General features: G+C 35.3%; 1 protein-coding gene across 5 annotated transcripts in view; it reads right to left on the bottom strand.

The window, feature by feature from the left end:
- Positions 1–25869, bottom strand: part of HGF (hepatocyte growth factor) — an 81243-nt gene that overhangs the window by 44861 nt on the left and 10513 nt on the right. For 4 of the 5 annotated variants that reach the window (XM_043462916.1, XM_043462918.1, XM_043462914.1 and 1 more), the window contains 5 exons: positions 23040–23152; positions 21202–21316; positions 15857–15999; positions 9785–9905; positions 8278–8396 (listed from right to left, as the gene is read on the bottom strand). In XM_043462916.1, the coding sequence (XP_043318851.1) occupies positions 8278–8396; positions 9785–9905; positions 15857–15999; positions 21202–21316; positions 23040–23152 (611 nt within the window). The remainder of the gene's footprint in view (positions 1–8277; positions 8397–9784; positions 9906–15856; positions 16000–21201; positions 21317–23039; positions 23153–25869) is intronic. The other variant, XM_043462917.1, reaches the window with a different exon arrangement.

Raw genomic sequence — 25869 nt, 5'->3', positions numbered from 1 at the left:
ACTCTTTTCTTGATAAAATGTATATTATCAAGTTCTTTTTCTCCTTGGATCATTTTTCCATTCCACTTTAACCACGGGATGTTACTTTAGTGTAATGTATTTTATGTTGGAGAGTCTTTTATTGCTCATTTCTCACACTTTGCTGAAAGATTTTTATATATTTAAATCATTTAAAAATTTCTTGTGATTACAAAATTCTGAAACCAATACACACTAAACACACGCACAGGCACAAATGTACAAATACTACACACATATATGTGTGTGCATATTATGAACTGTTCTTGCTGTTTAAATGCTAAGTCATGTCCAACACTTTTGCGACAGCATGAACTGTAGCCCACCAGATTCCTGTGTCCATGAGATTCTCCAGGCAAGAATATTGGAGTGGGTTGCAGTCCACTTCTCCAGGGGAGCTTCTCAACCCAGAGATAGAACCCACATCTCCTGCACTGCAGGCCTATTATGTGCATTATGGATTGTTGTCAGTTGATGAGCTGTGTCAGACTTTGCAACTCTATGGACTGCAGCACGCCAGGCTTCCTTGTCCTTCACTATCTCCCAGAGTTTGCTCAAACTCAAGTCCATTGAGTCAATGATGTTATCTAACCATCTCATCCTATGTTGCCACCTTCTCCTACTGCCCTCAGTCTTTCCTAGCATCAGGGTATTTCCCAGTGAGTTGGCTTTTCACATCAGGTGGCCAAAGTATTGGAGCTCCAGCTTCAGTATCAACCGTTCCAATGAATATTCAGTGTTGTTTTCCTTTAGGATTGACTGGTTTGATCACCCCGCTGTCCAAGCAACTCTCAAGAGTCTTCTCCAGCACCACAATTTAAAAGCATTGATTTTTCGGCACTCAGCTTTCATGATGGTCTGAACTCTCACATCCATAATTGACTACTGAAAAAAACCATAGCTTTGACTACATGGACCTATGTCAGCAGAGTGATGTGTCTACTTTTTAATACACTGTCTAGGTTTGTCATGGCTTTTCTTCCAAGGAACAAGCATCTTTTAATTTCATGTCTGCAGTCACTGTCTGCAGTGATTTTAAAACCCAAGAAAATAAAATTTCTCAATGCTTCCATTTTTTCCCACACCTATTTGCCATGAAATCACTGGACTGGATGCCATGATCTTGGTTTTTTGAATGTTGAATGGTAAGTCATTTTTTTCACTGTTCTCTTTCACCCTCATCAAGAGGCTCTTTAGTTCCCCTTTGCTCTCTGCCATTAGTGGTATCATCTGCATATCTCCTGACAATTTTGATTACAGCTTGTGATTCATCCAGCCCAGCATTTCACATTATGTACTCTACATAGAAGGTAAATAAGCAAGGTGACAATATACAGCCTTGACCTACTCCTTTCCCAATTTTTAACCAGTCCATTGTTCAATGTGTCTGGTTCTAACTGTTGCTTCTTGACCTGCACACAGGTTTCTCAGGAGGTAGATAAGGTGATCCAGTATTCTCATCTCTTTAAGAACTTCCCACAGTTTGTTGTTATCCACACAAAGATTTTAGCATAGTCAATGAAGCAGATGAAGATTTTTTTTGGAACCCTTTTGATCTTTTTATGACCCAGCAGATGTTGGCAATTTGATCTCTGGTTACTATGCCTTTTCTAAATCCAGCTTGAACATGTGGACGTTTTTGGTCTGTGTACTGTTGAAATATAGCTTGAAGGATTTTGAGCATCACTTTGCTAGTATGTGAAATGAGTACAATTGTACAGTAGTTGAAACATTCTTTGGCATTGCTTTTCTTTGGGATTGGAATGAAAACTGACATTTTCTAGTCCTGTGGCCACTGCTGAGTTTTCCAAATTTGCTGGCATATTGGGTGAACTTTAACAGCTGCATCTTTCAGGATTTGAAATAGCTCAGCTGGAATTCCATCACCTCCACAAACTTTGTTCATAGTAATGCTTCCTAAGACCCACTTGACTTCACACTCCAGGATATCTGGCTCTAGGTGAGTGACCAAATCCTCCTGGTTATCTGGGTCATTAAGACCTTCTTTGTATAGTTCTTCTGTGTATTCTTGCCAGCTCTTCTTAATATCTTCTGCTTTTGTTAGGTCCTTATTGTTTCTGTCCTTTATTGCGCCCATCTTTGCATGAAATGCTCCCTTGGTATCTCTGCTTTTCTTGAAAAGATCTCTAGTCTTTCCCATTCAGTTTTTTCCCCCTCTATTTCTTTGCATTGTTCACATAAGGCTCTCTTATCTCTCCTTGCTATTTCTCTGGAACTCTGCATTCAGTTGGTGTATCTCTCCCTTTCTCCTTGTACTTTCACTTCTCTTCTTTTCTCAGCTATTTGTAAGCCCTCCTCAGACAACCACTTGACCTTTTTGCATTTATTTTTCTGGCAGATGGTTTTGGTCATCGCTTCCCGTATGATGTTATAAACCTCTGTCCATGGTTCTCAGGTACTCTGTCCACCAGATCTAATCCCTTGAATCTATTTGTCACCTCCACTGTATAATCATAAGTGATTTGATTTAGGTCATATCTGAAAGTGGTTTTCCCTACTTTATTCATTTTAAGCCTGTAGTTTGCAATAAAAAGTCCATGATCTGAGCCACAATCAGCTCCACGTCTTGCTTTTGCTAACGGTGTAGAGTTTCTTTCCATCTTTGGCTTCAAAGAATGCATTCTGTCTGATTTCAGTACTGACCATCTGGTGATGTTCATGTGTAGAGTCGTCTCTTGTTGTTGTTTGCTACGACCAGCATGTTCTCTTGGCAAAACTCTGTTAGCCTTTGCCTTGCTTCATTTTGTACTCCAAGGTCAAACTTGCCTATTATTCCAGGTATCTCTTGACTTCCTATTTTTGCTTTCCAATCCCCTATGATGAAAAGGACATTTTTTTTTTTTCCTGGTGTTAGTTCTAGGAAGTGTTGTAGGCCTTCACAGAACTGGTCATCCTCCACTTCCTTGGCATCAGTGATTTGAAAATTGTGCCTTGGAAACAAACCAAGGTCATTTTGTTGTTTTTGAGATTGTACCCAAGTACTACATTTCAGACGCCTGTTGACTATGAGGGCTACTCCATTTCTTCTAACAGATTCTTGCCTGCAGTAGTAGATATAATGTCATCTGAATTAAATTTGCCCATTCTTGTCCATTTTAGTCCACTGATTGCTAAAATGTTGATGCTCACTCTTGCCATCTCCCGCTTGACCACTTCCAACTTACCTAGATCCATGGACCTAACATTCCACGTTCCTATGCAATATTGTCCTTTACAGCATCAGACTTTACTTTCACCATCAGGCACATCCACAGCTGAGTGTTGTTTCTGCTTTGGTCCAGCCTCTTCATTCTTTCTGGATGAATTTTTCCACTCTTCCCCAGTAGCATATTGGACACCTACTGACCTAGGGGGATCATCTTCTGGTGTCATATCTTTTTGCCTTTTCATACTGTCCATGGGATTCTTGAGGCAAGAATACTGAAGTGGTTTGCCATTCCCTCCTCCAGTGAACCACATTTTGTCAGAATTCTCCACCATAATCCATCCATCTTGGGTGGCCTTGCACGCCATGGCTCATAGCTTCATTGAGTTACACAAGGCTGTAATCCATATGATCATTTTGATTAGCTTTCTGTGATTGTGGTTTTTGTTCTGGAGGCTGTGAAATTAAAGTTCTTACTTCTTCTGTCTGCCTTCTGATGGATAAGAATAAGAAGCTTACGTAAACTTCCTGATGGGAGGGACTGGGCTGTGGGGAAAACTGAGTCTTGTTCTGGTGGGCAAGGCCATGCTCAGTAAATCTTTAGTCAAACTGTCTTTTGATGGCAGGGCTGTGCTCCCACCCTGTTAGTTGTTTGCCCTAAGGTGAGTCCTAGAGTGTTTAGGCTCTACGGTAGGGCTACTGGCAACCTCCAAAAAGGACTTACACCAACACATGCCTCCCAGAGCTGCTGCTTCCTGTGCCCCTGTCCCCGCGGCAGGCCCCTTCCAACCCACGCCTCTGCAGGAGACCCTCCAACACACACAGGCAGGTTTGGCTCAGTCTCTTGTGGGGTCACTGCTCTTTTCCTCTGGGTCCTGGCGCACACAAGATTTTGTGCCCTCCAAGAGTCTCTGTTTCCCCCAGTCTTGTGGGAGTTCTGGAATCAAACCCACTGTCTTTCAAAGTCAGATTCCCTGGGGAGTCTCTTTGCCAGATCCCCTGATTGGGAAGTCTGATGTGGGGCCTAAAACTTTCACAACAGTGCGAGCAGTTCTTTAGTATTATTGTGATATTCTTTGGTATTATCTGTTATGGATAGAGTTATATAATTGTTAGCAGTATGTAAATGATGAACATCATGAATACATAGTATTTTCAAAGGTCTCTTTGTTTAGTGTCCCCAAGATTTTTACACCCAGGACAATACACCCCATTAATATTCAGGAAGGACTGACAGTTTGCCTTTTTTCAGTACAGTAGCAAGAGGCAGTTGTCAGTGGACAGGTAGGATATTGAATTTGATTGACCCCTTAGCAACCCATGCACCTCAAAAAAAATTTTTAGAAAGAATTCATATGGAAAAAGAGGAGCTGAAATTTGAGGCTTTTAACCTATTCATGCCCTTAAACCCCTAGGACAGGCTTTGTGTTTCCCTGGGTTTCATGCACACTGATTTGGAAGCTACTGTTCTAGATGATGAGCAAGATAAGATCTTTCTCCCTGCTTAATTTTTCAGTATTTCTCATGGCAACTAGCTGGGATACTCTTAGATTCTACTTCATCTGCCTCACATTAATCTTATTTTCTCATCTCCTTCCATTTCTCTGTCTTTATCACATCCCTACCTATGTCAACCTAATTACCATGTCACAAATATTGCAGTCTGCTGCACTGATCTTGTCTTTGCACACCTTTCATCACTGGCCTACCTAATCACAGCCATTTTGAGAGAGAGATTATTGTTAATAGATGGAAAGCACTTTTCAGTAGATGTTAAATAAATAATAGCAGTTGTAATTTTCTTATACAGTTGTTATATAATAAAACAAGAGTTTTAAAATGTGCCTTCAACTTTAGAGAAGACAAATGACAGAATCATAAACTCTATTCTTTTCTTCAAACATATTGAAAGCTCAGAATGAATTCAAGCAGTTGCGTCTGAGAGATAACCAGAGCTAGCCAAAGAGATAACCCAAGAATCAAATAATATAAGTAATATGTAATAAACCAACATTCTTTTACAGCCAGGGCATGTAAACATGTGTGTGGTATACAGGATTCTAATACAGCCCTTAAGATTTCTGCCCACTGATGTATGTTCTATAATCCCCTCCCCTTCAGTATGGGTACAATTTGTGAACAGCCACTTTGGAAAGCCACTCCTGTAATTAGTTTATGTTCTACAACAAAAGTGAGGAGATTTTTTTAGATGTAATTAAAGTTCCCAATCAGTTGACTTTAAATTAATTAAAGGAAGACCTCCCTGGGTGGGCTGACCTAATCAGGTGAGCTCTTTCAAAGGGTGCAGAGCTTTCTGTATCAAATCATACACAGAGTGAGGGCAAAAACTGGCCAGTTATTTTTCAATCATTGTCCCCAATAAAGATATACCATTTTCCCAGGAAAAATAAAACACCATTATTTTTGCCTTTCACAACTCTGTGTTAAGATGAAAGAAGTTATATGGAAGCTCTAAAAGATATGATTTCCTAACAGGCCCTTTTGAAATTCATCCCTAGTGCAGAATCTTGGAGAAAGTTGGCTTATAAAATTTTAATAACTTTGAAAAAATTCTTAGTAAATAAATGAAAGAGGGCGCAAACATCAGAGGTTCAAAGTAACCGAAAGCTATGCTATTGGTCTTGAAGAAGTAAACTGCCATATAATGAAGAGGGCCATATGGGGGGAAACATTAGGCAGTTTCTAAGAGCTAAGGACCTTAGCACTACAACCACAAGAAACTGAATTGGAATGGGGACACTAAATCTTAGATGAGATAGTATGTCTCGTGGGCACCAGGACTGTGGCCTTGTGAGATCCTAAGCAGAGAACACACCTGACTTATGCCTTGACTCCTGTCCCACAGAAAACTTGAGATAATACATATGTGTTATTTTAAGCTACCAAGTTTCTGATAATTTAATGGTTTCTGATAATTTGTTATATAGCAATAGAAAATTAATACACAATTGAAACCATTACCAAATTTCTTAGTTTTTCATTATAGGCTTTACTATATGTATAAGACAAAATATCTGGAAGAAATTATCTGTTATATTTTCCAAAATTCCTAAATGCCACTTTATTTCAGTAATTTTGATCAAAGTGTAGTCTCTCTATATAAGTTTACAAACTAATACTGAAAATATTTTAAAAATATTCCCAAAGCTTAAAATAATTTTATCTTAACTACAATTGATCCTTGAACAGCACGGATTTGAACGGCACAGGTCCACTTACATGCTGTTTTTTTTCCGATGGTAAATGCTATTACCTATTAGTACCACAAGATCCCACAGTTGGTTGAATTCGTGGATACAAGGGGAGTCAGGAGAGTCAGTGCCACCTAATCATCATGTTGTTCAAGGCCCAAAGGTATAGAGGGTTGGTTCACAAATCCTTCCACCATTTTCTTAGAAGTAGCATCCTATAAAAAACCACCCTCTGTTTAACAAATCCACCAGAATTGTTGCATGTTATATAAATAGTCAACTCTGGACAGAGAGAAAACAAAAATCTACCTAACAGAAGTGTCATATTCATTGTATTTTTTTTACTCTCCCAATGTCTTTTAAAAATAGCCAATCTTGTGCATGCCAGTTGAAAGGTGAATGTGCCAGTCAATATGCATGTGTGTGTGTGTGTGTGTGTGTGTGTGTGTGTGTTACTACTGGTCTTATTGCAGAGAGAATTTATGAGTGCCTAAAACACACACACACACACAAGGAAGGGAAACTATTGGTTTATTGTACCTACCTGGTCTAGATAATGAACAGATTAATAAGATTTAAAAAGTCAATGAGCTGCACTAACCCAATCTATACAGAGAAACACTGTCACAAAAGTCATCCTTTATTTTAAAGGACCAAACAGATGGTTCAGTTTCCTTGGAACATTGAGAGCCTTCCAGATTCTGCAGTTATTTCACATATGCCAGACATGTCTCTTTTCTATGGGTTTTATTTGAGTCGTGCAAAACATTTCTTTTTATTAGCAGCTTTAAGTGGAGAGATATTTACCTTGGCAGTATCACCGTGTAGATAATACCGAATAAGTTTGTTCAAAGAAACAGTCTCATCATGCCAATCTAGGGAAATATGCAAATCCCTATGCATAGCCTAGTAATGGTATATTTATCATTTGGTGTGCTGGCACCTGATTTATCTGTCTTTTTGTGTTTCTCTCCATATATACAGATTTTTATATTAGCAAGATAATTTATAACATGATTACACTTACTAAATTTTTGGAATTCTACTGATTTGAAAGCATTTTAGGATCTTGTTGAAAAAAATAAGACTTCTAATACACAGAAATAAAAGCATATCTACATCTAATTATTATCCAGGATAATTTTAGAGAAGAATAAAAATGTGTGAGTTAACCATGAAGGAGCAGACCAAGCATACAGAGTTAAAGGGATATCACAAAGCAAGTAAGAAAAGAAGCCTTTATCATAAACTCAGGAGAGTAGGGTAAAGGCCAGGATGTAGAAGGGTTATAGGACTGCTAAAATACAAGGTGAAAGAGAATGCAGGCTGTGTACAAGGACAGCCAAAGCGGTGAAAATTAGCTACTAGAGATTAAAGATGTCTGTAAGAATCTTCTATTAGACTTAGTTTTCTGCATTGCCGCCTCTATCACTCACCAGAAGAGGTCCATAGTTGGTTGACTGCTCATGTTATGTCTGGGAGGATAGGTTAGGGAAAGGATGCAGGATTGGTAGATGAAGAGTCTAAGGTCCTCACTCTTACAGCCCTAATGACATTATGATACTGCACATAATCCCTGACCTTTTTCTCATTTTTTGTTTTTGTTTTTTTTCTTCCTTTTCCTTGATAACATGAGAATATTTAGGCCTTTACCATGAGTTTGTCTTGTGTGTATGTGGCATGTGCATGTATATCTCTAAATAATGGCTCTCTGAAAATGCAAAAGATTGGATACGTTTATGTAACACATTCTTACATTGTTAAAACCTATATGCATTAACGTATCAAATGAAATAGTTGTTAGCCTGTCTCACTAATAGTCGCCTGCTTAGATCCAGTCTGAGAGAGGAAAAGGAAGCAGTAAATCTGACCCTGACTTACCGCAGGTCTTAATTGCACAGTACTCCCAGAGGGTGTCAGGGTCAAGAGTATAGCACCACGGCCTCGGCTTGCCATCAGGATTGCGGCAATAATTATCATCAAAGCCCTTGTCGGGGTATCTGCAAACCACACCAAGAAAAGTGTCATGTAAATCTTCCTGGAACATTACCCAGCCCTCAGCTCATAAAATAACGTTTGACTTAGCTCGGATACTATTAACTGATGAAAGAAGAGATTTTTCTATCTTTTGCCCTACAAGGACTGCTAATCATTGACTGCTGAGTCTATTAATCTGCATATAGTGCTAAGGCTAGAGGACCATCCCCTTCAACAATAAGTTAGGTCATTTGGCACCTGTCTACCAGTTGAGGTCTCAAACCGAATCCCCTTCTCATAAGCCCAATTAAGGACAGAGTACAAACACGTGACCTTGTGTAGATTACTTATTAAGAAAACAATAATTTTTAGAAAATAATGTATTATTTATTAAGGTCCTCTCCTAGAGCAGGCTTAAAGTTCAAACTGAAAGTTAGGTTTCAATAGCTATGTTACTAATGATAGCCCAGTTTTGGAGCTAGAGCTTTCTAGGTCATGCCCTCACCTCCACCAGAGTAAAAGACAAACTCCATCACACCACTTTCTCTATACCCACCTCCCTTTAAGTTAACAGGGTCCTGAATTTGTGGTTTGCTTTTAATTGCTACCATATCCCTTCTGATCTCACTTGAAAGACGAGAGATGCGCTTTAAAATAAAGCAGTTTTAAGTTCATCTAAAAGAGCAACAAACAAAAAAGAGAAAAAAGAAAGAAAAAAACACCATTTGGCAATTTCCAAAGAAAGGTGGAGAAAGAACTTCTGTATTTATTTGTATTTTTATTCTTTATAATAAAAAAAGGAAAAAATTTCAATGAAAATGTTGCCTGTGAAATTTATAGGCCAAAATACACATAATTTTTAAACTCAAAACCCTCTCCTGAAGAGAAAAGTAAACTTGGTTGCCTGACTTCCAGATAGGCAATTTAAAAATCTACCATAAGAAAGCAGCCAAGCAATCGTTTGTTCCACCTTTAGCCTGTGACACGGTGTCACACAACGACCCCACTTAACCTGAGCCACAGGAAGGTATGGCACAACGAGGAGACTGGCTTTTAGTTTACAATAATGCCACCCTCCCCAGCTTGGACCTCTCCAGGTGGCTATTATTGAATGCACTTTTATCTTTTTTGCTGCCATGGAAGAGAAAGAGGAAGCATCTGTTAGTGTTTTCCTTTTGTACCCACTGATGCTCCTGTGTTCAAGACCACCCTGATTTCAGGGACTCTCAACCTAATCAGCCAAGACCAGTTGATGCTGTAGTCAGCATTCTCATGTACCTCATCTTAAATCCCTTTGTCCCAAGACTATCAGGAAAACATTATAGAAAGAGAATTTCCATGTAATTTGTCCCGGGACAAATTACAGTTTGTAAAGAGGATCACTTGGAAACGTGATTTGGCGGTATTTTACCTTTCTGGCAAGAATTTGTGCCGGTGTGGTGTCTGATGATCCCAGCGCTGACAAATCTTGCCTGTTTCTGTGTGATCCATGGGACCTCGGTAACTTTCCCCATTGCAGGTCATGCATTCAACTAATAAAATCAAAGCATGGCATATTAATTGCTTCTGACAGCAAAATCAAGAGCACCACTGTTCCATTTAAAGAACAGTAAATCACCTATTCAGCAAGGATATTTTTAGGAAAACTTATATACTATTTTAACTTTAAAATAGGACTTAATGTCCATTAACAGTGGCATAAAATACTCTCTACAGAACTTTTCACACAGTTTAAATGGAATTTTTGTAGTCAGTGTCATACAAAATTACCATAGGGCCAAGATACTACCTTCCTAATTTTTGATAACTATCTGAAAGGTACCTAGAAACTGAAAAGTCCTTGGGAATGTTCCCTTTGTTGGTCTATAATGCCAGGGATCTCAATATCTATACTGTCAACACAATAGTGCTCCTCTTTCAACTTACCCTCCAATACATACACAGAAAATGCACAGAGTACACATCATACTGCTACAGTTAATGCAAAGATCAGGACCACACAGATTTGAGAGATCAGCTTCAAATAGTAATCTGGTACTATTTAAAGAATACAAATATTTTAAAACAAAAAATCACAGTTCCTTTCTATTAGTGGGCATCCACATCGAATAAGTGAGCAGACTTACATTCTTATCTAAAGCTTAGGGTAGAATGTGACCTACTATTGAACTTCTTGTACTCACTATTTTTAAAAATCTATAAACTGATCTAACTACGCTAAATATCACTGTTGATTCTGTGAGGTTAATTAATAGTTTTCCGGCCAGCACCTTATGCCACGCTGAAAACTCTGAATGACATCAGCTAGCTGAAAATGAGACTTCTCAAGTGGACAGGTTGATTTGATGCAGCACAGCAGGCTTCCTGTGGAATAAATCATTGCTCGGCTTTCCTACTAATCCGGCAAACTTCCCCAAACACATCATTTGTATCTTGTGATTACTGATCATCTAACATTAGCTGAAGTGGGAAAAGATATGAGGGTTTCATTTTATCCACTGGGATCTAGGCTAATGAGTATAGTAATTTGGGATATACTATTAGAATCATCACTTTTGAAACTTTGATTTTTATAATCTAATAGGACATTAACAATTAAATCTCTAAAACATGAAACCATTTAGCCTGATCTGTCTACTTCTTTTCATGTAGGTTAATCCATGAAGTAAGACAAGAGACCGATTCAGCTTCCTCTCATTTGATACTGAGCTCCCCCAGACAACAGTTGGTAAACACCTGAGGGGGTCCAAGAGCATGTAGATTAAAGTGCTCTGGTGGGCAAAGATCAAATCCACATAGGTTATGTATCATCACATTTCAGCTTTCCATCTGAATAGTATTACAAGCTTACTTGGTCTCCATTTTAAAAAGAATGTAAAGTTTGATGTTCACATCATCGATCATCGTTGTTTGCTCCTTTGTATTGAATGAAAGCATAAAATAGAACCCTACAATCACAGATAAGGAATACATATATGCATGTACAATTTCTAGTCTTTAATAGTACTTAAGAATCAGAATACACCTATTTTGTGTCCATCAGAAAATGCAGTTTATAAGAGTATAGCCTTTTCAAATTAGAGCGAATAAAATTATTTTTGGGGAAACTGTTGTGGGACATTATTAAAAGAATGTTTCCCCTGGAACTTTAGAATTTTTAAATTTCTAAAGGAATAATAGCTACACAAATGAAACAGGTGATTCTATAAGATGACCACTTTCTAGCATGAACGGAAGATCAGAGCATCTCCAAACTTTAATATGCATAAACGTTACTTTGAGATCTTGTCCAATGAAGGACAACTTCTGACTCAGTGAATCAGGGTTGGGGCGTTAATAGCAAGCTCCCAGTGGATGCTCATGCTTCTGGTTCTTGGACCTCACATTGAGTGGCAAGTGTGTAGATAATTTGTTCAATTCTGAAAGTTCTTAATGTTTGGCAGTAATAGCTTTTAGGAGAGAATGGATTTTCCTTAGACCTTGAAGACTGGATGACATGTGGATAAACTATAAAGGGAGCAAAATAACCTAAATGGTGCCCAAAAAATGAACTAGCATGCTATGTTTATAGTATAGTGAAGGGAGAGTTATGAATGCAGGTGCAAACCTAATGAAGTTGAAAAAATAATAAAACTTAACATGAATAATGTTCCGTTTTGGAAGGCAATGAAAGTTGTCATTGAGGTGGGAATTAAATGTATCCTGTGAGGACTGAGATGCTAAAAATATATTATAGTTACACATTCTTTGATTAGTCAGTATTTTGAACATGTAAGAAATAATTTGATCCTTGCAGTGAGGAAAGCAAAGCTCACAAAAGTTTTAAGGGACTTACCTAAAACAGAAAATGACAGATCTGTAACTAGAACACAGGTCAGACCCACAGTCCAATGCTCTTTCCATTCCCCTAATTGCCTATCCATCCTGTATATTTAACTTGTTTCCTACACATTCTAACTGGCCATACTTTAAGACAGACTAAAAGTAAAACTTTTAGAAGGTCAGTCTCCCTGTCTTTTTTTAATATTGTCCTCATTACCCTCTTCCCTCCTTTTACATCAGTCCGTTGTTCTCCTGTTGGTTTCTCACCTATTGGAGGCTACAAGAAATGAGATTCGCTCTCTTATCCAAGGACAAAAAATGTGTGGTTCTTCCTTTGCATCAGACCATCAGGTTAGTCATAAAAATTACTTTGAGAAAGGCAAATTTTGAACTCATATTTACTTCTCAATCTTCAAGAATTCTAAGACTCTTCTAAGTTTTCCCAGCTCACAGTCAAGCCATCCAGGTGTAAACCAAGTCCATCTAAGGACTCAGGTGAAAGCAAGCATTAACTAGATAATAGTTCAAGAAGGTAAGCATTGCATCTCCTATTCTATGTTCTTTTGACTCTCTCTGTTATGGCTAATGTATTACTCAACCATTCCAGAAAACTCTCCCCTTAAAATTAAAAAAAAAAAAATTATGTCCCAGTTCTCATAAATTCAAACAAAATCTCTATTCATAAGTAGAATATCTTTTTCTAATTATAGTTCTGCCCTAATTGATAATAGGAAAGTACACAAGCTACACATTAATCATAAGTAGGATTAATTTAACACCTTTCTGGTATACTAACCAACTAAACTCAAAAATTGCTCTGTTCCATTTTCCTCAGTCATAAAGTCACAAGTGATCTGAGTTTACAGACTAAAACAACTATTTTGAAAGGATCTCTCAGATAAATCCATGCTGGTGATTACTTCAGCAAAACAGAATGCTTAAAATATGAATAGTCTCACAAACCCCCATTTATAAATAATAGTTTTATTTAAATCTTTGTTTTTAAAAGTCTTTTGCCACACAGGAATTACACATTTAAAGTTATGGCAGAATTATTTGGTATTTTATGTGTAAGTATTTAAAAATATGATGTCTTAATAAAATGCATTTACTTGAATATTTATCATTTTAAAAACCTGTTTCAGTGACAAATGGTTGCTTTATTTTAAATCCCAAGCAAACATTAAAGCAAAAAGTCAGATTTCATATACCTCAATGTTCCATAATCTTGAATTAAACATTAATGGTAGTATTTTCTTTACATAGTTATGTAAGGTTTTAAATGTGATAAATGAGTATTCATTTTCTTTTGGAATGCTTAATATACCTCAAAGGTTTAACTTATAAGAAAATAACTTTAATCTTTAAATATCAGATATATTTTTATGAACCAAAATTTCAAATTTCAGATAATTATTTAAAGCAAATATTTTACTATAGTTAGAAAGATTTCAAAAATATATAGAAAGAATTCAAAAAAATATATACTGTTTTACTTGTCCTTTTCCAAACAGTCCAAAGTTGAACCCAGGTACTTTAATTTTAAAATATACAAATTGATGGCATCTTTAATGTTTCATTCATATAAATAACCTTTGGAAGTTGACATTTGTAATATCCATATATTAAAATGTCTCACCCATCATACTATTTAAACACTGTGAATTTTGAGGCTTTTCCCCTCATATATATTTTTTAATAGAAATTTACATCATATGTACATTATTTTGTATAATTATCCATTTTGTAAATAACGCATTTTCTCCATTAAGTTTGACTATGCTTCTTCTTATTCTAAATCTTCTTTATTAAAATCCTTCTAAAACATTGTTCATTTTAGCATGAGCTTAAATATCAAAGCTCAGTTCACAGTCCCTGAAATATATTTAGCCCACAGGACAGGTGCTGGTTTACTTCTCTCACAGGAGAGTTTTGCAACTACTGTCAGACCTCTAAGTAGTTTCCAGAAAAAGTGTATCTGCAGTCTTCCATGCCGTCGTGACCAGCAGCATCAAGTGCCATTCACGCTACTGAACAACGTCCTTTTCCAAGGAGAGTGTGATAATCTCAAATTATTTTTTAAAAAAAATTCAAAATGTATACCCTAATAAGAATGACCAGAAATTTTCTCAGTCATTTATTTTTTAGCACACTTATTTTTTGCCTGATAGTTTAAATCTATGTGACTATATTTCGATGAAGGTTCTTCTTATAAACCAGGGGTTGAAAAATCATATTCCCACAAACTAGGCACACAGAAAAAATGCTAAACTAAAGTTTGATCAGTTTGCCTTTCCTTGAAAACACTGTCCCCGGTCAAACAAAATCAATAAATAAAACTGTTTGCCAATAACTTCCAACCTCCAAAAACTGTGATAGCGGAGAAATCCCTAAAAGTAGGGTTTTCTTCCATGTGCAAACTTAAGACAGATATTAAATACAGACTTATTCATACAAAACAGACTTATTCATAACGTTATCACAGATAAGATTTTTATTATTTTTAAAAGAAAAGAAAACAATGAAGAAGTTATAGTGAACAGAATATGATATGGAATGGAAAGTAAGAATTTACAAACAGAGTTGGGACTGGCTCTAGCACATTAATTCAAGAATTTTAAACTAACTAACAACAAAAAACAAATTCAACTTCTCTGTGACAATTAGCTAACAACGGCCTTTTTACGTGATAAATATCAACCTGATATTTAATGAATATTACGGAAGAAATAGTTCAAAGATATTTGGTTAATAACAAACAAGCAAGATATCTTACTATAAAAATTGGACAGTATTCCAGCAGTAACCCCCACCCCAAGTACTTCAAAACCCTACCAAATTTTTATCAGAATTTGATCCATTTTTCATTTTGATTTTTAGAATTTTAGTTTCTGACACAACCAAAAAGCCAGTTGTTACGTAGCCAGAAACTAAGAAAATGAAACCAGGTACAATGTTGAAATGGTTACTTTTCCTTCTCTTCAGTCATTCATTTTCCACTGCAAAAGGAAGGATAGTGCCCTTTCATGCTGTGAGAGGAGATGAATATGCAGATGTGGAGTCGCTGCCTTCAAGACAGCTGGAATCTATAGATTTGAGCTCTTCAAATAACATTCTGAATGGTACTTAGTTCCAGACTACACATCAAACTTGGTTATAGACACATATTCACCAAAACACATACAGGGCATTCAAAATTTCAGTTACCCCCTTCTTTCTTCTCTTCTGGTTCTGTATACCCTTGCCACACCACTTCAATATAGATTTGACAAAACTTCTGCAGAAGCAGGTTCTAAATGTATAGAATCAGTGTTACAATAAAGGGCTAAGTGTCATTTGGCTCCTTTCAGGTGAGTAGATTGAGGTATATGAGCTCAAAACAGTAGATGAAGAAGCCCAAATTTTACTCTACCCAGAGAGATAACCTCAGGCTCTTTTAAAATTCAAACTAACTCCCTCCATTACTTTGCATTAATTTGATGATAATCAGTTTTTAATTTTTAAAACATCCTATAAAAATGCTCAGATAATGATCTACAGTTGCATTTGAATGGACAGCATATTCATTGTGATTTAATTCAATTCTATTAACCTTTAATGTGAGTTGCAGTTTTACACAAAGGGGGAACAGAGTACCCCACATGGCATTCAGGTCATTTACCTTCTGAACACTGAGGAATGTCACAGACTTCGTAGCGTACCTCTGGATTGCTTGTGAAACACCAAGGTCCCCCTTCTTCCCCTCGAGGATTTCGACAGTAGTTTTCCTGTAGGTCTTTACCCCGATAGCTCGAAGGCAAAAAGCTAGTTTTAAAATGATAATCATTACAGTATAAGAGCATGCAACTTTTGGGGGCCTATTAATATTACTAACTAGTGGATATTTTTTCCTGAAAGTAGAGAAATTCTTTACTCTATCTCAGACAGCCATATATATTAACTTGAATTCTATCACTTCCATCCATTCTTAAAATACTTTAAATTTTATAGACATTTACCTAACTGAATTCTCGTATTCTACACCAATAAGAATGATTCATCTCTGAATTTGCTAATCATTCTAGAACCTAATTGACATTGTTTGAACCACAGTTTCAAAGTTCCACTCAAAGGTAGCAAATGATAGAGGAGAGCCCCTGAGGAGAGACCTGTAGAAACACTGCACTAGGCCTTGACATCTCAGGGTTACATTGCTTATCTGAGATAATTACTTGTTTTTATATATTTTCTTATGAATAATACCCCCCCCCTTTTCTTCACAATTGATAAATAGATTGATGAAGTCATAGAAACAAAGACTGTAGACTCAAACTTAACCCAGACTCAAATTTCAGCTCTATCTTACTAACCGGAGACCCCAGTGGGCAACGTAGCCTCTTTCAGCCTGTTAGCTTACCTGTACGCTGCGTATAACCATAACTTGTAACATCTTACACCTCGTGCGGTTGTTTTGAGAAGTTAGTTCAAAGAGACAAGAGTAACTGAGACTTAATAAATGCTACCTATTATTAAGCACACTCCACTTAGTTTTTAGATGTCATAGTAAAAGAGAAATGCCATTCTCTTTACAAATGTTTAAAGTTTTCACTGTGACTGGAGCACGGTGCTTTCAGACTTAATTCACAGTATTTGGCCATAGACTGAAATACAGCACCTTTGTTTAAGATTTCTAATGCCCTGGTTATAGTTTTGTTATCAGCATAAAGTATTTCAACGTAAAAGCAGAAAAGTCCAAAGCTCTTTTTATTCTTTTGTACTGCTTGTGACCTTGGCCTCAGTGATACTGCATGTGTCTCCTAGACTGCACACATAAATAGCATAAGTAAACAATATACATCTGTAGGTAACATTAGTAAGCACTTTTTTTGAAAATCCAACTGCATTTTCAATATTCAGTACAATTTTTTCCATAAAGCTTAATTTCTACTTTTACTGATCTCTGAGTTCTAAATGGTACTTAAACTGCAGTCAAATCCAAAGCTTTTAGTCTGTCAATAAATGCTACTCAAATATGTTTCCTATGCACCTAAACTTTTAGTTAAGAAATAATGATTTTTCATTTTGCTGTAGCACATAGTAAATAGGAACATGCCTTGGGTACCAAGCAACATTTTGCAAAGAAATCATTTAATTTGGACATGAAATATGACAAAGTCCTCAGAAAATATAAATTATTGGTCAAAAATAGTCTAAGAGACTTACTACTAATTAAACAATTTCAAGATATCAATTAAGTATCATTAACATTATGAAATGTCAAAATAGTTTATATTCTCATTTCATTAGCATTTTAAATACTGGGGAATAATAATTAAACATTTGGTGTTATGATTGACACAAATTATAATTAAAGTTTATCATGACTTTACAGTTCTTAACAGTTTAATTTTCAAAGAAAACAATGGTATCTTTTGTCTTAGTTTTAGCTCTATTATTCAAGAATAACTTAAGATAATCTTTGTGCCATTGCATGAAATGTATTTTCTTTTCATTTTTGCCAGTTATCTAATTTTTCAAAGTAAATTTCATTTTTCTGATAGAATCAAAACTGAATTTTACTTTATATTTTTTCATAAAGCATTGCTTTAACCAAATCTACCTAAGAAAACCCCCCTATAACTCTACTTTCTTAAAAGTTTGGCTTATTATAGCAGTAAGAATAGGTTATTATTAATCATGAAAATCTACATAGTTGCCCTATACAAATCACTCGACTAGTATACAACACTAGTCCTTAGGCAATTTACTTGCTTTTTGGGTTTTCAACTTGACTTACAAAATGAATGGAGTGAATTAGTTTATTATAAGGTCCTTTATTTTTTATCATTTTATGTATTAAGTTTAAAAAGCTAAGTAATGATTTAACATGTTAACTGCACACATATAAAATACCTGAAGTTTTAGAGATTTTTGTTACACACACACAAAACACATACACATATACACTACACATACACAAACATATACCTTTCCAGTAGATTTGTAAAGTGAAAAAGAAGCTGTGAAGAAGTAATGAATGCATAAGTCAACAGTTTAGTAGGAAAGATGCAAGTAGGAAGGAAGAGAGATAAAGTAAAAATTTAAAATAGGTATGGTTAAAAGAATAAAGTTTTCCCAATAGAGTTAATAAAATGAAAAATGAAGAGAAAAATATGTGCTGTTTTCCACAATTCTGTATCAGTGCATATCAAACTCCTCTTTAGGACACGCAGGGTAAAGAGCAGTTTGGGTCATCTCTTCTCTTCATTCTTTGGTGGATATAACTTTTCCCCTAATTAACTGGCATTCTTTAGTGTTCTGAGGTTTTTAGTGTGCTTTTCTTTAACATATCATACTTGACCAAGTGATGAAGCCTAACCCTGTTCTTTGTACTTATGTGTTCATTCAACACATATTTATGAAAATCTATTACACACATGCCCTGTGCCAGGCAATAGGCTCTGTAATAAACTTTTACTCACATGCATACTTTTTTTGGTTCTTTGTCCTTGTGAGCAAAGCTTTATTTTTAGAAAGATAAGTGAAAGAATATGTAAAATTGATTTATATCCAAATATACTTAGAAATATAAATTAGATCTTCTGGGTGCTAGCCACCTTTTCTTTTCTTTTAATATGAACTGTGTTTATAGGAAACTTGATCCATTCCATCATCTGCTTCTTTAATGAATGCTGGGTGGCCAGTGAAGGATACAGATGGAGATATCAGGTCACCTGATTTTCTAGTTAAGCTTCTATACTAATTTCATCATCTATCATCATCTTCCCATTAAGCCACTTGTAAAATATTTCAATTTAGGGAGTCCACAATAAATCACCCTTCTAGACAGAGACATATATAGATATATATTTATTTTTCCACTTTCCATACAATTAATCTTTGGTTATCACTTTAAAAAGATATTCCAAATAGCTGCTAATTGATGAAAATGTGTTGCTCCCATTGAATACAAAAATTTGATTAACCTATGAAATCTTCTCTTCCTTAAAGCTCTATATCACAAGGAAATGTTTGTTGATGAAATAGCTGATTGGACTGGGAAGCTAGTTCCCAGGGAGATCTATTTCACATGTACTCCTGTAGCAGAGAATCACAATCATAGAGAATTTGGGTTGAAATAAGACCTTTACTGGGTCAGTCCAGTGTGCTCTCCTTGACTACAGTAGGATTGATTTCAAACACTATTCCTTTGTTCATGAAATTCTTAGATCCATCTATTTAAGCAAAATGTTTTCCTCACTGTGCAGGGACTGGCACCATACAAATCCTATGAGAGGACAGAACCAATTGTGTTGTTTGTTTTGTACTATAATGATAAAACTATTTTTTGGAGGTATTCATGCATAATTATAAGTAATGAATTTGACAAAAATAATTCGTTGCTTTCTGTTATTCAAACACTGTAAAGCTGATCCACTTGGACGCTTGCTGGTTGGCGTTAACTAGACCAACATCAAAGGTTTCATCCCAGTGTAGACCAACCAACTCTTTTTCTTTACATGTGGACCGATGAACTCTGTCTCTGTTTACTGAAGTAAAATCATCTTGCATGGTTATTCCCCACCAAATGAGAAAATGAACACAGTGGGTTCATCAAGGCAAGTCAATTACCACTATTGCAAAAAAGAAGTCACAGCATGTATCCTTCTGATTTGCTGAGTGTTTAAGGCTCTAGAGTTGTTAAAAGCACAGGTTTTAGAGTGGCACCGGCAGGCCTCAGATTCTGGATTTACCACTTGCTAGCTGTGTGTGACTTTGAAAACTTACTAAGATCTTTGCCTTTTGGTTTCACCATATAAAAAATAGAACTAATAAAATCGCCTACTATGTGGTTCTTGGGGGCTTCCCAGATGGTGCTAGTGATAAAGAATTCACCTGCCAATGCAGGAGACACAAGAGACATGGGTTCAATCCCTGGGTTGGGAAGATCCCCTAGAGTAGGAAATGGTACCCCACTCCAGTATTCTTGCCTAGAAAATTCCATGGGCTGAGGAATTTTCTCAGGCTACAGTCTATAGGGCCGCAAAGAGTCAGACACGACTTAGTGACTGAGCGCACAGGTGGTTCTTGAGAGGATTAAATGTGATAACCTAGGTATACTGCTTAACAAGGTACTAGGCACATGGTAATCTAAATCTTCCAGTGCATCTAATAACCAGGTAGAGCTATTTTAAACTAGTTCCTGTTAAAATTATTTCCAAAATAAGTCTTGAAAAACTTTGGCTATATATAGCTCTCTAATGAGTAGATATCTGTTTCTCCTCCATGATGTTTAAAACTCTCAGACTAATGAGCCTATGGATATTATATTTACTCGTCTTTAAATAGCATTCATCTGTTATAATGAACACAATCCTTCTCTTAACTATAGACATTTAATTTCCAAGAAATAAGAAGTTTTCTCCAGTCATTAGGTGCTAGGTGAAAAGGGAAAGCTGGTCATCTGAGACACGAATTTTTAGCAAAGCTTTATAGAAAAGCTGGTGCCTGGGTTATTTCCCTGAAAAGATTCTGATTTAATCAGTCTCTATTGACACCCAAGTGGTAGGATTCATTAAGGGCTTTTTAGCGATTTTAATGTGCAGCCAAGTTTGAGAACCACCATGGTTAAACAACATTCGGCCCCTGGGGAAGATCGGAATTTGCTTCATCGCCAGCTCAGCACAGGCAGCCTCTCCTCTCCGGCTGCAGAATGCTCTGCCTTCTCACAGGCAAAAAGAAGGGGAAAAAAATGTATTACTTTTTTATTATTTCTTCCCAAACACCAAGATCTATAAATTGAGGTTTTGAGGTGAAATGATGTTAGGCTACACCTTAATGATATATATTTTTTTATTCTTTGGCTAAATATGAGTTATTAATTCAGATAAGCCTTAGACTAATACACTTCAACAAAGGTGGCTGAACTATTAGAGACCTGTAGGATTCATCCGAAGGACTAACCCGGGCCTGCTAACAGACCCGTCCAAGAAAGGCTCTGTCCTCTTTTCTCCGTGCTAGTCTTACCTGTGTTCATGTGGAATCATGGAATTCCAGGGCTGGCATTTGATGCCACTTTTAGTGATAGATACCGTTCCCTTGTAGCTACCGCCTTTCCCAATGATACAGTTTCTAATGTAGTCTATCAAAAGAAAGCAGAGAAAAATGTTATAACCATGTGTAACATATGCTGTATATATTAAAAATAAAAATTATAAAATTCCATTTGAATCTTCAAGTAATTAATGCTTATAAACCACCACAAATACTGAAATTTCTTGCCTAAAACTTCTACTAATATTTTCAAAATAATGCATTTAGAGTAATCCAAAACAAACAAACAAACAACAGACCATTGAGAAGTTTTAATTTTGTGAGTATATTCCTGGGAAACTCTAGAGATTAGTCTACCTGTTTAACATAGATCATTCTATATACTCAACTGACGAGGCAAATTTAATTTGGCACAATTATTTGCTTAAGTGCAGAGACCATTTAAAGAAAATATTAAAAATAAAAATTTGTAAACCTATTTGAATTCAAGCAGTTACTTTGAGGTAATGGAAATAACTGATTATTTTGATATAAATGATCTGATTCATTTTTTTAATTGTTTTACAAAGTTGTGTTGGTTTCTGCCATACAAAACGCAAATGAGCCATGTGTATATATATCTCTCTGCATATCCCCTCCCTCTAGGCCATCACAGAGCACCAGATTGGATCCACTGTACTATACAGCAGCTTCCAACTAGCTATCTAGCTTACACATGATAGGGGATATATGCCAATGCTATTGATTTGTCTTTATATCAGTAAAGTTGTGTGGGTTTTTGTGTATGTGTGTGTATGTGACAATTACATTATGCTGATTATTATTTTCCATATTTTTCCTAACAGATTGGCTGCTAAGTTATAGGACAATCAAATAGAAACAAGCTGTATATTCCTATCAAATAACAGTACATTCAATTAGCAACCTAGAAGACTGAAGATGGTTTTACACTAGATTATGAATCATGTTTAGGATTTATAGAATTACTGGGGTGTATAGAGATCATCTTATTTTCTAACATGAATTAATTTTAATGTAATCTAAGCATTTTCCCTATTAACAAAGAAATGTCTATGTGTATTACTAAATAACTAAACTTATGAAAATATATGATATAACAAAACATTAAAATTGAAACACATAGTATTATAAACACAATTCATGATTATTATTTTGTGATGAGAGATTATTTTATTGATATAAATCTGCTTTTGAGCAAAGTAAATACCTTGAGAATACAGTGTCAAATTATCAGCATAGGCAAATTAACAAATGATATGGTCTCAATTCTTTTAAAGATTTTTTTTAAGTATATAACTAGCAATAGATCCAATTAAGTTTTCAAAACCTCCACATTTTATTACTACCAGCCGTCATCAGTATAACTTTATCCATAGATTAAAATTTAGTTATTAGAAAAAAAGTTGTTAAAATTTAGAATGCTGTATAAATATACATTTATATATATATATAAAATGCCTTAAACTAATATAAATATATAAAGCATCTTAAACTTATAACTTAAGGTGGCACATTCTAAAATGAATGTGGAGAATATCAGTCCCAGGAGATGTTACTGGAAATAAACAAAGTGAGAGGGGGTAATCTAATTATGGAAAATTTGGGAGAAGCTCTTTTTAAAGGGCCACACTGAAAACAGTCAAGGCATTAGTGTCATCTGTCTTAATGGATGAATCGACTGCATAACAGATCAGGATATGATGGAAAAATCAGAAAGAGCACTGTGGCAGGTAATTACATATACTTTATACTTTATTTCATTATGAAATATTTAGAGAAAAGCCAGTTACCTTTGTTTTCATAGAGGTCAAATTCATGGCCAAACTCTTTTTTTACTCCACTTGACATGCTATTGAAAGGGAACCAGAGGCATCGTTTTCTTGCTTTATCAAAAACAAAGGCCCTGAAAAAAATATCTGAATGAAAAGAAGGAATACTACTATTTATACAGCTTTTAAAGAATAGGTACATGGTTTAACCAAGGAAGATAATATAAAAACAGATGAATTATTATGTATACAGAAACGAGGATATTTGAACCTACAATTTTGATAGCAAAATGAGACCAACAAAAATTAAGTTTTTATAGCTGTAGATTTAAATACTAGATAGAGTAAAATTTGAAATGGTGTCATGTTATTCTACATGAAATCTAGAAAAATGAGGGCTTCAATAAGCACAATCAATATACAGCACAATTATTAGACTTATTTATGAAGATTTTATTACTTTTGTAAGTACACAGAAAGTTGGAAGGTTTTTTTTTGTGGTTATATATAAATGATTATATTTGAAATATCATGATTAATTTCCAAAGTTTATAATTATAAAAGCACATTCTAAACTGACATGTCCTAAAATGCAATAGACAAACCACAACCCCAAGAGATCCTGCTGGCAAAGAAGGGTCTGAAATTGGACAATTTTACATACAACATCATTTCTTGTTGAATTATAAAGCATTGAAACTTATTAAAGGCTATGAAAATCCCGCTATTAGTTAGCTTTATATAAGTCAATGTTTCCTAAATAGATTTGCTTACATAAGCATTTTTAATTTTTAAGAAACTATAATATAATAGAGAATATGCTTCTGATATATCATCTTGACAAAAATAGCTAAAATGTGTTAACTCTTAAAATCACCATTCCTACAGCTAAGTATTATATTGGATTTTTGTTGCCCACTAAAAAATGTATTTCTAAAAAAAAAAACATGTTTCTAAAGCAGAATGATAAATACAAAAATCCCTTAACTGAGAATAGTAAAGTACTTAAAATTTTTAACACATTAACTGTTACCATTTTTTACAATATAAAAAATAAAATTAGAACTCTGAATTATTTTCTTTCCATTAAGAAATAATATTAAAACTCCTTCTTACCATTTTCATGCTAACTATAATGCCACCATGTATAAGCATCAAATTAAGAGAAATACACAGATTTTATAAGAATAAATAAAGATTTTTCACTCCCAGGCCATATATTTTGAAACCACAATTTTCTTGCAATTTTAGATAGTTCAAGTTACTCACTTATTTCTTAACATTTCAACAGCTTTTAAATAATTTTAAATGAGGGGAAATAACTTTTATAAAACAAATTTTAAAAAGATGCTATAAAATCATTTAAAATATTTTATCTATTATTTCATATATTTACATAGTACATTTTAGACTCTAGCTAAATAACTTCAAAAATTATATGTATAAACTCTGTGCTTTGGTTTACATGTAGACATTTTCAAATATCCACCTACAAAAACATTTTTACCTGTAATAGCATTAGAAAACAAACATAAAAATATATTGTTGCAACTGATAAGAAATAATAAGAGAAAAACTGACTAATGATAGATCTGAATTTTCATCTGGAAGATAGTAAACTTATGCAATGCGTGTTACATTTCCCTATTGTAGAGTGTTGGGGGGAGAGTGTTAAATGACTTTTAAAGTGTAATAATTAGATAAAGATACATATGAAGATAAAAAACTAAACAAACACCTAAAAGGAAATCTTAAAATTACAGAATCAAATACCTGCCACTTAACTTCACATTAAAATTAAAATGTACCACACATACATAAACTACTTTTCTGCCAATAATATGGATTTGACATAAAGAGCAGGTGACTCACTGAAACTCATCAAGAACATGTAAGATTGCCTATTTCATTCATCTTTTTCTCACAATCCATTGCAATCATATACTCTCAGAAAACTGTTTTTGCTCATATCATTTTACACCTCTATATGGACTGGATCCAAGCTAACAAATTCCATGAACTGCATATCTTCTTTTAAGTTTGATTTTAGGAGTCTTTATCTTAGTCATATTTTTAACTACCATCTTCCTTTCAAGAATTCATTTTGTTGAGTTGTTTATGGCAAGAGTGCAATTTCAATACCATTTACCCAGTCACAGAAATTTTCATCTCTTAAGTCAGTTCTTGAACATAAATTTTCTGAAAAGCTTAGAATCAGGCATTCTGGTCATCTTTCTTGTACAGCAAAAAAATATTTTCAGTCTCTATAAAATCAGTATTGTTGACACTTTCTCAAGAGAAAACAGTGTTTGAGACTTCCACCTCATGCCCTGAAGGTGGAGGCATCCACTGAATCCCAGATGCTTTCACACAGCATTGCTGGTATTTTCCAAAAGTTTTTGTGTATTTGCCATTGTTTTTAATGATACTAGTTCATGTGACAAGCTGCAAAAAGATCTTCAATTCATGAAGAACTTACTTTTAGAGTATTATAGTATGTCCATTCAATTCGGAATGGAATCACTAAATATATTACTTAAATAGGGGTGTGTGTGTGTGTGTATCAGTTCAGTTCAGTTGCTTAGTCATGTCCAAATCTTTGTGACCCCATGGACTGCAGCATGCCAGGCCTCTCTGTCCATCACTAACTCCTGGAGTCCACCCAAACTCATGTCCATTGAATCGGTGATGCCATCCAACCATCTCACCCTCTGTTGTCCCCTTCTCCTCCCACATTCAATCTTTCCCAGCATCAGGGTCTTTTCAAATGAGTCAGTTCTTTGCACCAGGTGGCCAAAGTATTGGAGTTTCAGCTTCAACATCAGTCCTTCCAATAAACACTCAGGACTGA

The sequence above is a fragment of the Cervus canadensis genome, chromosome 3 (assembly GCF_019320065.1).
Source record: "Cervus canadensis isolate Bull #8, Minnesota chromosome 3, ASM1932006v1, whole genome shotgun sequence".
Taxonomy (NCBI): domain Eukaryota; kingdom Metazoa; phylum Chordata; class Mammalia; order Artiodactyla; family Cervidae; genus Cervus; species Cervus canadensis.
Note: the sequence above shows the minus strand (reverse complement) of the source record. Positions and strands in the feature narration are given on the sequence as shown.